The sequence below is a fragment of the Carica papaya genome, chromosome 5 (genome assembly GCF_054855325.1).
Source record: "Carica papaya isolate Zhongbai chromosome 5, ASM5485532v1, whole genome shotgun sequence".
NCBI classification, from domain to species: domain Eukaryota; kingdom Viridiplantae; phylum Streptophyta; class Magnoliopsida; order Brassicales; family Caricaceae; genus Carica; species Carica papaya.
This window is the reverse complement of record NC_142313.1, coordinates 316,487-331,611: the sequence shown is the minus strand read 5'-3', so window position 1 is coordinate 331,611 and position 15,125 is coordinate 316,487. Positions and strand designations below refer to the sequence as shown.

Genomic DNA, 15,125 nt, shown 5'->3' with positions numbered 1-15,125 from the left:
CAAAAGAGTTTTTGAGAAGATGGAAGATGAGTTTGAAAGGATTAGAGATAGATAGTTCCAGATCTTGAGTTTTTTTTGTAATAGATCATCCTCTTTATACAATGGAGTATTTTTGGGACCTCATTGATATTCTTATTGACATGTACTTTTTCGTACATAGTTTAGCACCTCTTTGGTGCTTGTGAATTAATGAATCATACCATATCTCTCATTTCAAAAAAAAAAAAAAGCTTGTAGGAAGACATGGACCGATTGTGAAAGATCTTATTATTTCTTGCAAGCCAAATGCACCAAAGTCCGACAAAAATAACCACTCGCCATAGTTGTATACCTGTTTTCTTCCACCAACTCCTTGTAAACAAGAATTCATAAAGAACTCAACAGTAAGGGGCACTACCAAGGTGATGCCGAACTTTTCCACAAGATAGCCCACATTCTCCAAGTGTTGCAACAAAATGTAAGAAGAAGTGGGATTGAGTCTCAACATCTTTGAAGCACATACATCAGCGGACAAGGCACGGTGGGGGCGCGACGTTTATAGCAAATCATTAGTGTTGAGATTCTAGTTGATAGCAGTCCGAGAAAAAACTTTCACCTTCAAATAAACTCTAACTTCCTGAAATGTCGTGGCAATATGGAGCTTTTTGTCAATAGATTTTGGCACAATTCTTAACATTTAAAACTTTTATAACTAAATTAAAATTAATTTTTATCTAACAATTAACTAATTCTAAAAACTCTAACATTTATTAGTTTGGGTTTTGACATACTAATTCAGATTGGAAAATCGCACTAAACAAAACAAAAAAGATTCTACTTGGGCCCTATTCGCGATCGTCAACAAGGCTTTTTATTACGTCGTATATTCTTATACAAGACTTGTATCATTTGATGATACCATGTGAATTACTAGAAACCTGTGAAGTATACAGCTAACCTGATAATGAAAGTTTCATAAGGGGACTGAAGCAGGCTACTATGAGAAAAAAAAAACTTTATTTCTAAAGAGATTTGTTTAGGAACTATTTTATGTTATGATCTAATAATGAAAAAAACTTAAGAAGTTTTTCTTGACTTTGTCCAGATCAATGAACAATTTAAAATTCCTCAACTTTATTAGAACATGTCCAAGTCAAAATATATGGTATACTCGTAAGTTTTTTCTTTAATTCATTCTTACAAAATTGTTGAAAATGAAAGGAAGGTCATTAGAATTTTCTTCATAACGTACTCTATTTTTAAATAAGACTGTTGATGTTTAATCAAAATTTTCTATAGACCTTATGAGATAAATAGTCTTCTCTGTGCAATTCTAAATGTGAAATAAGTAATAAGACATATTCCTCAAAATAGAAAGAAAAAAACAATCCCAACGAAGGATAGGAAAAGAGAGAAAGTAATAAACTTAATACTAATGCTACATGCTATCAATAAATACATTTCATCTTTGATGGAGAAAGGAGATGCTAATGTCATAAAAGTAACCATGCACTTTCTCCTAGAACATAGCTAAAAAGATAACCTTCTCCCAAAGTTTAGTTAGGAAATATGTTTGTTGTTAAATATTGTAAAATTGCGAGCAAGCCATATGCATTATAGGCTAGCGAAGAGGACACCTTGCCACAACGGTTTACTTTACTTCCTCGACCCTTTCTCATTTATAAAAACACTGAGGAAAGTCTCCATAGTTGGGGTTGACGCCTACTACCAACCAAACAAATTGAAAATACTCGTACATGATTTCCCAAAAAAAGTCACGATGAAGAAATAAATGAGTGTAGCCTAAAGCACATAACATAAACATCAAGAGAGAAGGCCCGATAAGGACGACATATTTGGAGCAGATCATTTGTGTTCAACTTTAGTTGAATAGTAATCTAAGCAAAAAGCTTCACCTTAAGAGGAATAGTCCAAAATACCTTGACAATTGAGGTCTTGGTAGAGATACCAGTAAGGAGTTGAAAAAGGGATTTACAAGGGAAAATACATGATGACCCATTATGCACAATCTTTGATTAGGTTGGGGGAAATCACGATAGGTGCCTTCCAATAAGGTCATCATGTCTAAAGTCACCCTGTCAGAAAGTGTCATAAGAAAAGTCAAAGTTCCAAGATGTCCTGCCATCGACTGTTGTTGTCAAACAGGATATTTGCACATGGTATCCTAAAGAGAGACTAGAGAGCTTTAGGAATTTAGTAGCTAATAATTGATTATCCAACCATCAATCTTCCGAAAACCTCAGGCTAGAGCCATCTCCCTCTTGTATTCGGGTGTGGGGAAGGAATACAAGGTAGGCTTGGAAGATAGCTTTCCAATAACTATGGTGAGTATTTTACATTCCTACTTTAACATCCCACCCATCCCTCTCACTCTCGTGGATGCTGTTGACCACCCTATGCCACAAGGTATCTAGTTTCTTTGGGAAGCTCCAAAGCCATTTGGCCAATAAAGATAAGTTTTTTAATCTAAGATTTTCAATCCCCAGACCTTCTACACGATTAGATTTACAACACACCTGTCAATTTAATAGTTGATCCTTATTTTCTTCCCCTATACCCAAACAAATGAATCTTCTCATCTGACGCTCGATCCCATCTACTACTTACAAGGCATCCTACGCAGACATTAGTAGTACAATTTGGATGCTAGAAAGACATGCCTAAATCAATATGACTCTCCTGCTAATGTGAATAGACCCTTCTAACTTTTCCAAATGCTTTGCTATTTTGTTTTCTACTTGAAATTCTATAGACCCGCTTTATTCTTTTTTTTTTTCTTGAAATGAGATGAATGAATTTTTTATCATAGAACAAAATCTCTTCCTTTTTCTTTTTAAGGGCATAGATTTTACTTATCACCAATAATAATGTTAATAATTTTTATACAATGATCTTAATGTAGTTAATAACTTGCCAGGTTTATCAAATTGAAAATTACTTATCCAATTTCCAATTTGATTCAGATAAGTATAGAAAGAAGAATTGCATAGTTTAAAAAAAATTGACGAAAGAAGATGTTTTACTAAAGATGAGAAGAAAATAATAAGTTACAAAGATGAAGAATAAGACATCCTAAAGACATCAAGAGGATAAAAAATAATGAAAAGAATGTCTACAACTCCCCCCCACCAACACACGCACACTATGTATGATGGTCTCCCCCATTACAACAGAGTTCTGAGATACTTATATCCAGGTAGCAGCCATGGTTGATGCCGAATTTTTTTTTATGTATAGAGATGTTAGAAAACAGAGGTTCACTAAATATATGTATAATGGCAATGTGAATATATAGATATATATATATATATCATCTTTGTTTTTATTGATTTTTTAATCCAAATGGATTTTCAAAAAAAAAAAAAAGAAGGCGTCCGGTCATTTTCAATTTAGATTAGATAAAAAATTAAATGGTCTGATCTTTCGGTCCGAATGCTCCCCCATTTTCGGTCATTGGCCCAATACAATTTGGACCAACTTACAACCCTTTTATTATCCCCCTCAATTCCTTCTTAAGATGAATATAGAAATATCGAAAACTTCCAGTGGGTCTTCAACCATAAGGAGCCTAGAAATGTTGTCTTCTCCTACATAACTTGAATCGGAAATGTACAATATTCAAAAATAATTTCATTTCATTTAACCATAATATCAACCCGCAAAATATTCTAGTTCATAAAACACTTCAAAGAAGGAGGAACAACCGAAGTCAATCAGAACGTATCAAATGACCTCATCCACAATTTCAAAGCCACATTATACTGAGCATGCATGATATAATCCAAAGTTTTTACTGTTGGAGTACTTCAAGTGCTTGATGATACCATTTCAACAAAACTTTCCTCGTCCTTGGTGAGTTGTCATCAACACTAAAGCAATCCCCCATAAATATCTCTATTTAACCAAAAATTCCAAGAAACCAAGTGTTCAAAAGGCTATCTTCACACCAAATTTTGTCTGTTCTCGTCAAGTTTTCCACAAGTCAAAACATTCTCACAAGTTGCCTCCCAGGCAACAAGGACAACATGAAAGGCCATCTTCACTTACAGAACTTGTTTCCCTTACAATCTTGAATATTACCAGCTTAAAAATGGTGATAAATGATAAAAAGAATTTACTGCCCTTAGTAGCTTCCCTGTTATACCATTGTCACTGAAAGGATGGATATAGGAATTTTCTAATTTAGAGATGCGAGATATAGGAATTTTCCAATTTATGGATGCGAGAGATCCCTTCACTAACTTCCTAATCATTACTATTCTTGAAGAAAAGGATGTTCCTTTGGACTATGCCACCATACACCACAAACTAGTTCCTAACCTTCGCCTCCTTGAATCTAACAATTGAAAAATGCAAGAAAAATATTCCTCAACCGGCCCATCTCTGCAACAGCCATCACACAAAAATCTAACCACAATAATACCACTTATAATGAACTTAGAGAGACTCCTTGAACTTCTACTATCTCTGGACATCAACCTTAAAGCGTTAGCATCATATACACCTCTCCCCCTCTTGGAACACCATCCATTAGCTTTCAACTTGTACTTGGTGGCAATGATTTCCTTCACACCTTATCTTGCATAAACATACCACCAATTAATCAATAGAGGGTTATTGAGGATAGCAAGATGTCTTATCCCAAGGCTAACTGACCCTGCATAGAGATTCATCAACCATATACAAGGGCATCAAGTGAAATTTTCTTTAGTCTTCCCAATCTCCTTGCAAGAAATGTGCACTACATAGCGACTATTATCATTATATACTAACTGGAAGGGGAAACGAAAACGATAAATAAATATCATAGTTACAAATAATCCAGCCAAAGTAATAGGAATTAGACCTAAGATGATGCCAAATAGAAAAACTTCTATCATTTATATATATATATATATATATATATATATATTTAAAGGGAAAAGAGAGAGGTAATATCTATCCCTAAATAAAAATCTGTATTGCTCATGAATTTCAAAGACCAATAATTATTAGTTAAGGTAATTAACACGTTAAAGTAAGGAACTATTCAATTATATGGAATACCATAGAAAGATTTATTTTTTAAAAATAAACTATTCATTCACTTAATTTCAAATAAGCTGTATCTTGCTCAGACCAATAAATAGAGTTGAGGTTATAGTTAAAGCTACTAGTAGAAAATCAAAATAACTAGTTATAGTAGGCATGAAGGGGCTAAATGAAATATGTTTTTTTTTAATCCATATGTTTCTAAAGCATTTTTTTAAGTTTCAATCTTTGAAAGAAAGAGTATAAGCAAAAATACCACTTGAAAGAATACATATTTTCAATTGAAAATTTGTCACTAATCAATAATTAATTATTATAGGCGGTATTGACAAAAATAAAGTAACAAAAGTAGAAAAAGAAATCAATTCAGCATATGAGACATCTGCCCATCCCGGGCATGATTCTGAATAAACACGATTTAAAGAGCATCCTTTTTGAGTCAACTTATCCTTTTCAAAAGAGAGCTTCTCTTCCAACTAGACATTTATTTTCCAACTTGACAACAACGGAGTCCCAAGCTTCTTTTTCTTGATTTTGGCTGGAAACAAATGTATTTTAATGGCAATTTAACAACCATGCATTAAAACTTGACGATACATTAAACAAAAAAACCATCCCCCACAGCACCACCTGCCGAGTTATCACAATTCAGCTCATGGCCATAGACAACTTCAAAGCACGTTAGAAGACATCTGATGTTGATATAAACATTTAATCCGGAAGCATGAGGTGAGAAACTTCCATCATGCCATCCCCCAAGTAAGATGTTTTACATGTTATTATTGAGGCTTGTGGTGCCAACAAGAACCTATGGATCATATCAACCAACTTGACATGCATGGTTTTTTCACAGCTAGACTGCATTATTAGGTGCAGATTGGGTTTCTGCTATCGTAAAATAGACATAGGAAGTGACAAACTCGAATGGCATATTATAAAGTTGCTTGGTTCGTCTGGGAATAGTGCAATTAGTTCTTTTTGGTAATTTGGCTAAACGTAACAAGCATTATGGGCTTTGGGTTGTTAAGAAGGCTCACGAGTTTAATCGCATGCATGATATTACTCATAATTTGGGTAGCAGCGTAGGAGTTAAAGAAGACAGACAAGTTATGGATGGGTCAAAACCAACGCAGACGGTTCTGTGTCAATTGAGGCTGAAGATTTCCGCAGCTGTATGAGAGGCTATTAGGCCTTAGTGGGATTTGGGATATGGAAAGGTGGTGGCGGAGATGGATTGAACTTTGGCATATAACTTGTGGTTGGTCGAGAGTGCCCAGAGAAACCACTGCATCATCGGTGAAGATGATAGGGACAGCGGGAGTGGTAAAACGGTCTCTCTCAATTAAAGGAAAAAAAACATGCCCTGGACTGGCCTTCGAAATTCGTTAATAGGTCCACCCAGGGCCATATGATGTTTCACACCTCATCATAAGACTGCAGAATTTAATTTATAGTGATCTTTATAATAATTCTTGGTCTAGAGTTGTCCTTTTTCCTCGTTTATCAAAAAACAGAAAAAGAGAGTCAGTTCTCTGGGTACATCGACCAACTAAATAAAATGCATCAACCAAGACAGACAGTTCCACATACGTGCTTGTCACAAATAACTCCCAACTCCTCCAACATACCATAATTACACCACCAATAATGAAGTAACTAGTAATTTACGATTCTTGTCACATCTCGTAAGCTAATCAATCAAATATGAAAATTCCAAAGTACCATTCAGCAATTAAGACACGCAATAAAGATAAGAAAAAAGCAATTAAAAATCCGATGAAAATGCTTACGTGAGCTTCGAACATGGTGATGATCAAATCGATTCTTGCATCAGTTCAAACAGCAAACAATACAATTCATCTTGGTTGTGCAATTCGCCAACGATCGCGGTGGAAGAATCGCCATAAAATAGCAGGAGAGTTGGCAAAAACAATCGTGAATTTGAATCGTTGGTATCTACTTAGGGTTTGTTGCTAGACTTTGAGAGTCGAAACCCTTTGTATCTGTGATCTGCAGAGGGAGAAAAATGGGTGAAAGATTCCAAGAGAAGCGGACTGTTCGAAGAGAGAAATGAAATAAAATGAAGAAATTTGAGAGAAGATTTCCGTGTGTGAATGCGAGATATATATGTGCCGGTCGGTCCTTTGCAATGACACAAGCGGGTAAAATGACGCTATAGGCCTTCTGTTCAGGTGAAAATTGCTGAGAACTGCTGACCCCATGAGAGCAACGAACATTAACGCTGCGAATTTTGAAATTTTGAAATTTTGAATTGTTTTCGCAAGTCGTGTCGTTTTGGGCCCAAGTAAAATGTCTTAAGCTTCAAGGCGTTACTTAAGCTTTTTTTCTTTTCAGAATATAAGGTTTTTCTTAGAATATGATAAATAAATTTTATTTATAAAATTTACATATTAATCATATAGATATATATATATTAATCATATATATATATTATTTTTTTTTAGTTAACTTTTTTACTTTGAGAAATTTGATAATCTCGTACTGAATGAAAATAAAGTTTCCAAATTTCGGTACTTGCCAAGTTCGAGTATATGCAAATTCAGTTTCGATGCAATTGTGATCGTTAACAGAGGATTTTGAGTGTAATTTGGAGAAAATGGGTTGAGAGAGTGCTTTTTTACAAGAACGTCGCAATGGCCAAACCACACGAAAATGGAGCCAACAAAAATTCTTATGTTACTATATGGTTTAAAGATAGCAATTGTCGTAAATTTCCAAAACATTATTGTTGGAGGGGATTCGTGAATCCTCATTAACACACTTTCCACTCGTGAAATTTCTTTTTCATGATTTGGGTTACTTTTAGATGATTTTTTTTTTTTTTATTTCAAGCATTTGTTTTTTTTTTCGTTTTGGTGGGTCATGATTACGAAACTTTTGATTACGTTATAAATCCATTAACTCGATGTGTTTTTGTAATTGCTTTATATCTTATAATTACGTTATACGAATTTGAAAATAGTTTTTATTTGATTTTATGGTATAATTGAAGAAAATATAAAAAAAAAATTAATTATAATAATAGAGTTTGAATACTTGTGATAAAAGTTGGATACATACATAATAATAAAGAAACAATAATAAGTTACGACGAATGTGTAACCACTAAAATATTTTGTATAACACTCGAAGATACAATAAATAAATAGTTAAAAGACTATTGATAATATTAATATTGTTGCAAAATTTTCAAAAGTATATAATATACCCACTACTAAATATTTTTTGTATTTATATCACTGTAATTCTATAACATGAGAGAATATATAAAAGCTTATACCAAAATTTTGTATTGTAGATTGAGTACTAGTACTATATGTACTAGTATAATTATTACAAACATGAAAGGCCAAAATTAATATATATATATATTGATATATCTATTAAATATCATCTCATCACACAGTAAGGCAAAAAAGTACCTTGGAAGGGATGAAACCTAAGTAACAATGGCAACTTATAACAAAAGCCTCTGTAAGGAGATTGATAGAAACATATATAAATAGGTCCTATACAGTATTAATCTTCCTATATGTTATTACTGGTAAATTTCGAGTCTGAAAGTTTATTGCTGTATTACTAGCAGGTATAAGCAGCAACCTCAGACACTTTCTGCGGCATACCTTCTTGCAAACAATTTATTGGAGGAATAGTGAAGGTCTCTTGAGTTCCATACGCATTCCAGCAAAATGGGTCATCGACAAGCTGACCTTCCTCCGGAAGAAGCTCGACTTCTGCCATTGTTATATTTGTACAAGCAACAGTGTCACTGCATGCGAAGTGGATGGGAGGGCTGCGTACATCGTATGTGCCTTTGATGTTTCTGTACTGGACGTCGGTAACATATACGGCAGAGGTTTGATTGCGACAGCCCTTTGAAAGACAATAATACTGATCTATGATTATACAGTTTCTAACGTTTTCCATTTGAATGTTCTCGAAGAGCAAACCGGAGACACAGCCGCTGCCACCCTGCCAAGTTTTCAGTCGGAGGCCGTTGTCTGATTCTTTTATGATGGCATTTCTCACTGTGATGTTGGACACACAGGCTTGTGAGTTGTGTACTCCTAGACTCCCAATGCTGTCATCGAAAGAGAGAAATTAAGCAGTATGTTTTCTTAGAGCGAGATCAAGTTTAACCTTAGCGAAAATTCATACATTAGTAACCAAAAGACACGAGAGAATTCGTAGCACAATCATGTTTTTCGAAATAACACCGAGTTAATAATAGATACACATTACAAGCCGAAGATGAGTTAATTTATGGCAAAAGAAATGGGAAGTACCTGATCCCATGACTAGGCCCACATGTGACACCATCAATATCGACATTTGAGCATCCTGGCCCAATTGAAATGCAGTCATCACCTATTTCACATCATTCATAATGTATTATCATATGGGGTCAGCACAAGCCAGTAAATGGAAATAAATGTGACCCAAAATACAAATCGAATCATTTATTACTTCCAAGTAGTATAATAGGAAACAACTCGATTGCAGGCAAAGATATGGCCCAATCTACTTCAATAATGGAACAGAAGAAAGGAAAGTCTCTACCATGGGTGAAGGGAATAGCCCCCATCTGGGCTCAAATGGTATGATGGGAAACGACAGAATGGATTATACTGGTAAACTGAAAACTGGGTATGCTTCTTTCTCTTTAAAAGGTTATAGATTTTTGAGTATATTCCCCATATGGTTACTTGTTTGAGAGTTGTTTTTATTAAACCAAGTGATGAAGAAGAATGAATGGGGCGCTCACCGTTGGATATCATGGAGTTGTATATTCCAACACTCTTTGTGTTCTCAACGTGAATGCCGTCTGTGTTTGGACTGAGTTTAGGCGATGAAATTTGTAAATTCTCTATCAAAACTCCTTCGCACCCATCAAATTTGACGTGGAATTGAGGACTGTTTTGGATCCTTAGTCCGCTAAGTACTAAATTATTGCTCATGAAGAACCTAATTAACTGTCAACAAAACGAGGAAACAAACACGGTCTTAGATTAAGACAAAGAAGAAGTCACTGTAATTACTGATTCAGCTTTAGATTAGTATGGTAAGTTGTATATATACTCACGGCAGGGCTGTCGCACGGTCCGGAGGATGTTGAGCCATCAGGACCCTAAAAAAACACGTTACTAAAATTTAGTGACAAATAATTGGATCAAAATCTAATAAAACTCTGAGAATATTTAAAAAATAAAATAAAATTACCCTGTGAGGTTTACAAGGGAGATCCCACCACTTCTGTCCGTTCCCTTCAATGGTTCCTTTCCCGGTGAGAGTCATCTGATCCAACCGGTAAAACACAAGCCATTGCTTGTGGCTATCGGCTTCCGGCCAACACTCCGGCCCATCTGGAGGCATCAAAACTCCCTCCACCTTTTATTCACATTGGAAAAACCTTTCATGAATTTGCCAAATCAAAACCGAAAAAGGAAAAGAAAAACAGAAATGCAGGAAGAAAATCAAAATTCTTACTTGAAATACAAGTCCGGGTTTGCAGGGTCCGGAGAATATAGTTGAAGTGACCATGAAAACATGATCGGCGGGGGCGAGCAAAACGCCGGAATCAGAGGCGCAGGCGGCTTTCCATGCAGCCGTGAAGGCGGCGGTGTCGTCCGCGGAGCCGTCGCCGACTGCTCCGAAAGTTGTGACGTCGAAAATGCAGTTTGAAGTGGAGTTCGCAGATGGGTCATTAGGATAGGGGTCCGAGGGAATAGAGGGAGAAGGAGCAGAAGGGGAAGGTAGTTCTTCAGGTGGCGCAGGCATGGGGTAAGGGTCCGAAGGAACAGAGGGTGGGTCTTGAGAGTCAGGGGAGTCAACAGGATGAGAGCCTTTACTGGGTTCTTTCGTTTTCTGCTTCTTGTGAAAATGGTACCTTCCTTCCACATTGCTCGAATAGTGAATCAACAGAGCTGTAAAAACCAAAATGGCTAACCCCCCACGACCAATCTCCATGAGAGAAGATGAACTGAAGCTGAAGCTTTGTAGTCAATCACTGTGAAAACAGTTTGAAATCTCAGAGAATGCACGCGAAAAGGATTGTTCTGCCAATGAAGCTATAGAGTATAATATAACGGAGCAATGAGAACAAAATAAGTGGAGACGAAAGAACGAGTTAAACTGCTACAACCAACAAGGTTAAAAAAGGGACCAGTGTTTTGAATACCATGCTTTAAAGTAGAGGCTGGTAATTTATAGTGAGAAAATAGTTGAGCAAGTCTGATATCTATGGTGGACGCGTGTCAGGTCTTGGTGAATCCAAGTACAATGAGCTTGGCAAAAGTTGGCCGAATGTTCTTGGCTCTTCAGTAGATTTCTTTATTGTTGATCTCTCAGCTTTTGATTTCTCAGTTTCTGTTGTCCTGAAGTTGAATTTCCTCTGAGTTGGTTCCATTTTCACGTGGTCCATGGATCTCAATCTCATGTTCTTTGTTTTCCCTTCTCATTTTTCTCTTTTTTCTTTTTTTAAATTTCGGTATCTCTTAGTTGTTTTCGAGTTCTCACACAGTTACTATAAATCAATCAATAAATTATAGCACGTCGTAAACAATTATAAAATAATAACACATATAGAAATATGATTCGACTCGATTCTTATTTTATGTGTTTCAACAGTACATACACACGTATATATGTAATAATCATCTACTGTAAATCCTGATTATTAAGTATGATATGCATGCTAATGAGTACATATGGAAAAGGGGAATCAACAAATCACTATATGTATCTACATATACCATGTGATTCTGTACTTGAACCAAATTGTTTTTTTTTTTTTTTTGAATAATTGTTTCTCAACATTAGAGAACAAAATTAGTAGCCAACATAGTGCCAATACATATGCCGAGTCTCGTGACTCTTGGTTGTTGTTTAGCTCCTTGTGGCCATGGAAGTAGGAAGTATGTAGTAGTTGCCCGACAACACTCAGAATTTAAACTATTCACGGGTGATTCCAAATCCAATTTATATATATATGGTCCATCACAGAATGACTTCAAAAAAAAAAAAAAAGAACATTACCATGATCTCCTACCAATTTTCTTTTTCAAAAAAAGCTTTATTATCTCACATGATCCAACACATAACACATGATCTCTCCCAAACTCAGGTCACATATAACATAAAATGAAGAACTGGGTATTTTTTAAAAATGAAAATTAACAAATGGGTATTTTTTTCAGAATGAGAATTAACAAATAGGTGTGTTAAAATTAATTAACCCCCCACAAATTTACCTTACGAGTTGGAAGCTTTAGGCCAACAAGCTTCAGCAGGAGACCATGCAAAAGCTGATACGAGGATCCAAGTGCAGTGCGGAATGGTTTTATGCAACTTGGTGGGTTTAAGGCATTTATAAACGCCGGCATCGACAGCACATGCGTGGATTTGTTTTTGTCTTAACCCGTCACGTGTGCGCTCTCACGGGTGGGACTTCATAGAAAAAGCTTTGGGCCTTTAGAAGTTACGTGCACTTTTTTATTGTATTTTTTGGGGCGAGCATATTAGCCTGTGGTTATGAGATATGACACGTAAGGTCCGGGAGGATTACGCGCTCGGTTACTGGCTAATATTTCAGGCCGTCTGGGCCAGACCTGCTGGGCCACAAAGTCCACAGTGGGTGGGCGGTTGCTGGCGGGGCACGTCCCAACCGTGACGCCGATTGACACAGTTCCATGTTTCCAATATAAAGATTTCACATGCGGGCTCTCGGATGAATTATTTTCCCCCTATTTTATTGTCTTTGGTTAGCGTAAGAGAGAATTTATGTTCATTTAAAGACATGGGTTTAAGTTAAAATAAAACTAAAATAGTTTATCGAATGGATACGTAGAACGGAAAATTTAGAAGACGTAACGAAAATCAATCGTTAGCTTGGAAGTCTAAGGGTTATTTCCAAGCAAAAATAATGCTTTGTAAGTTTAAAGATGTTGAATCAATCGAACACACTCTTAAAAAATTTGATATCGAAAATAATTAACCGTGACAACTAAATAAGTAAATACTTATTATTGAATAATATAATATAATTTATATATTCATGTTAACTATTTTGATCGTTTTTATTTCTGTTATTTTGAAAGTAATTATTTTAATTTTAGTTATTATTAATAAAATTACATCCAATTAAAAAAAAGTTAAAATTAATATTAATATTTCCAAAAATAATTAAACAATGGGTGGGAAAACGGAGATGCGGCACGTGGCAGACGAGAATTCACGGGTTGGCGTTTGTTGATATCACGGGAGGGGGATACGTGGAAGGGTTTTACTGGAATTAGATTCTCCCAGGCTGGGATCTTAACATGCTTTTAATTGAAACGGAACAAAACAAACGCCGTCACCGTAATCTGACAGTTCTGTTATCAGCCTAATTATTTAAGATTAATTTGAGTTAATTAACTTTTAAGTACATTATTACTACAATAATTAGCCTTTTGACTGTGAGAGCATCTTTATTTTTATGGGGACTTCTTCATAATTATTCTGCCTTTGGACCGAGAAAGGTTTGATTTTCGTACCAATAAGCATATCTAGACGATATTGATGGCGATTGACAGAACGTTAGTACAAGAGACTCCGCTAATTTATTTAAAAAAATAATTAAAATTTTATTTTGGATTTCATAATATCATATTACTAAATATATTTTCGATAACATGTCGAATTATCATCGTTAAAATAAAATTTATCGTATATAACTGACCACAAAATGAATATATGATTAACATGTCGATGTTGATCTCTGTTGACGGTAAATGCACTAAAATATTTACTCTTAGGTTTCCAATCTGCATATCAAAAATATAGAGTGGTTGTCCAAAAATTAATTTTGAACTTCTACGAAAATTGCTGATGCAGCACTATAGTATGGTAACCAAGATCGTCGTCTTTAGATTTGCAATGAAGTGTTAATGTCGGATTGTTGGTAGACAGATCGTTAATGATATGAACATAGTATGTGCATAAATATTTGAAAGCATATCGAGATACTGCTAATGCTGAAGTTAATAAATAGATAATATTGATGCCAATTGACAGAGCATTGGTGCAGGAGACTACGCTTATTTATTCAAATTTATTTAAGAGAATAATTAAAATTTTATTTTTGATTTCATAATATCATATTACCAAATATATTCTCGAGACCATGTCGAATTATCATTGCTAAAATAAAATCCATCGTCTCTAACTGACCATAAACAATACATATGATTGACACATCGATATTGATCTCTATTGACAGTAAATGCGTCAAAATATTTACTCTTAAGTTTCCAATCTGCATAGCAGAAATACAGAGTGGTTGTCCAAAAATTAATTTTGAACTTCCATGAAAATTGCTGATGCGGTACTATAGTATGGTAACCAAGATCGTCGTCTTTAGATTTGCAATGAAGTATCAATGGCGGATTGTCAGTAGGCAGATCGTTAATGATATGAACATGATATGTGCCCAGATATTTGAAGGCATCCCGAGATGTTGCTAATGCTGAAGTTAATAAATAGATAACATTGATGACAATTGACAGAACACTAGTGCAGGAAATTACGCTTATTTATTCAAATTTATTTAAGAGAATAATTAAAATTTTATTTTTGATTTCATAATATCATATTACCAAATATATTCTCGAGACCATGTCGAATTATCCTTACTAAAATAAAATCCATCGTCTCTAACTGACCACAAACAATACATATGATTGGCACATCGATGTTGATCTCTATTGACAGTAAATGCGTCAAAATATTTACTCTTAGGTTTCCAATCCGCATAGCAGAAATACAGAGTAGTTGTCCAAAAATTAATTTTGAACTTCCACGAAAATTGCTGATGCGGTACTATAGTATGGTAACCAAGATCGTCGTCTTTAGATTTGCAATGAAGTATCAATGGCGGATTATCAGTAGGCAGATCATTAATGATATGAACATGATATGTGCGCACATATTTGAAGGCATCCCGAGATGTTGCTAATGTTGAAGTTAATAAATAGATGAGGACTAATGCAACCAACTTGTTAGCTTGTTTAGCCATGTATATATGAAATATATTG

The 15,125-nt window shown here is 35.1% G+C and overlaps 2 protein-coding genes across 5 annotated transcripts in view; both read right to left on the bottom strand.

Moving 5' to 3' along the window:
- The window catches only part of LOC110808326 (calcium-dependent lipid-binding family protein), an 81,259-nt gene extending 74,052 nt beyond the window's left edge, over nt 1-7,207 (bottom strand). Inside the window, exon 1 of one of the 2 annotated variants that reach the window (XR_015818970.1) lies at nt 6,822-7,206. Coding sequence is in view for 1 of the 2 variants with exons in the window: in XM_088219452.1 (XP_088075578.1) it covers nt 6,822-6,836 (15 nt within the window). In the remaining variant the exon portion in view is untranslated. Of the gene's footprint in view, nt 1-6,821 lie in introns of both variants that reach the window. The other variant, XM_088219452.1, reaches the window with a different exon arrangement.
- A 1,108-nt stretch (nt 7,208-8,315) lies between these two features.
- LOC110808292 (Pectin lyase-like superfamily protein) lies at nt 8,316-12,430 on the bottom strand. Of its 3 annotated transcripts, none has more exons than XM_022033742.2 (7): nt 12,303-12,430; nt 10,540-11,059; nt 10,273-10,440; nt 10,136-10,180; nt 9,818-10,025; nt 9,339-9,420; nt 8,316-9,133 (listed from the first exon to the last, which is right to left on the bottom strand). In XM_022033742.2, the coding sequence occupies exons 2-7, from the start codon at nt 11,017-11,019 to the stop codon at nt 8,632-8,634; spliced, it is 1,485 nt and encodes a 494-aa protein (XP_021889434.2). In that variant the 5' UTR covers nt 11,020-11,059; nt 12,303-12,430; the 3' UTR covers nt 8,316-8,631. The 3 variants fall into 3 exon arrangements, with proteins under 3 accessions (XP_021889434.2, XP_021889435.2, XP_088076170.1); XM_022033743.2 differs by lacking the exon at nt 12,303-12,430 and adding an exon at nt 11,231-11,678; XM_088220044.1 differs by lacking the exon at nt 12,303-12,430 and having other exon boundaries at nt 10,540-11,222.
- Between the last annotated feature and the right edge of the window lie 2,695 nt (nt 12,431-15,125).

What these genes read in the sequence shown, in the direction of transcription:
- LOC110808292 (XM_022033742.2), bottom strand. Translation starts at nt 11,019, where the DNA reads ATGGAGATTGGTCGTGGGGGGTTAGCCATTTTGGTTTTTACAGCTCTG. An exon ending in CAACTCCATGATATCCAACG is followed by an intron (nt 9,421 to 9,817) that starts GTGAGCGCCCCA and finishes GATGTGAAATAG; the next exon opens with GTGATGACTGCATTTCAATT. An exon ending in GGGCCTAGTCATGGGATCAG is followed by an intron (nt 9,134 to 9,338) that starts GTACTTCCCATT and finishes TTTCGATGACAG; the next exon opens with CATTGGGAGTCTAGGAGTAC.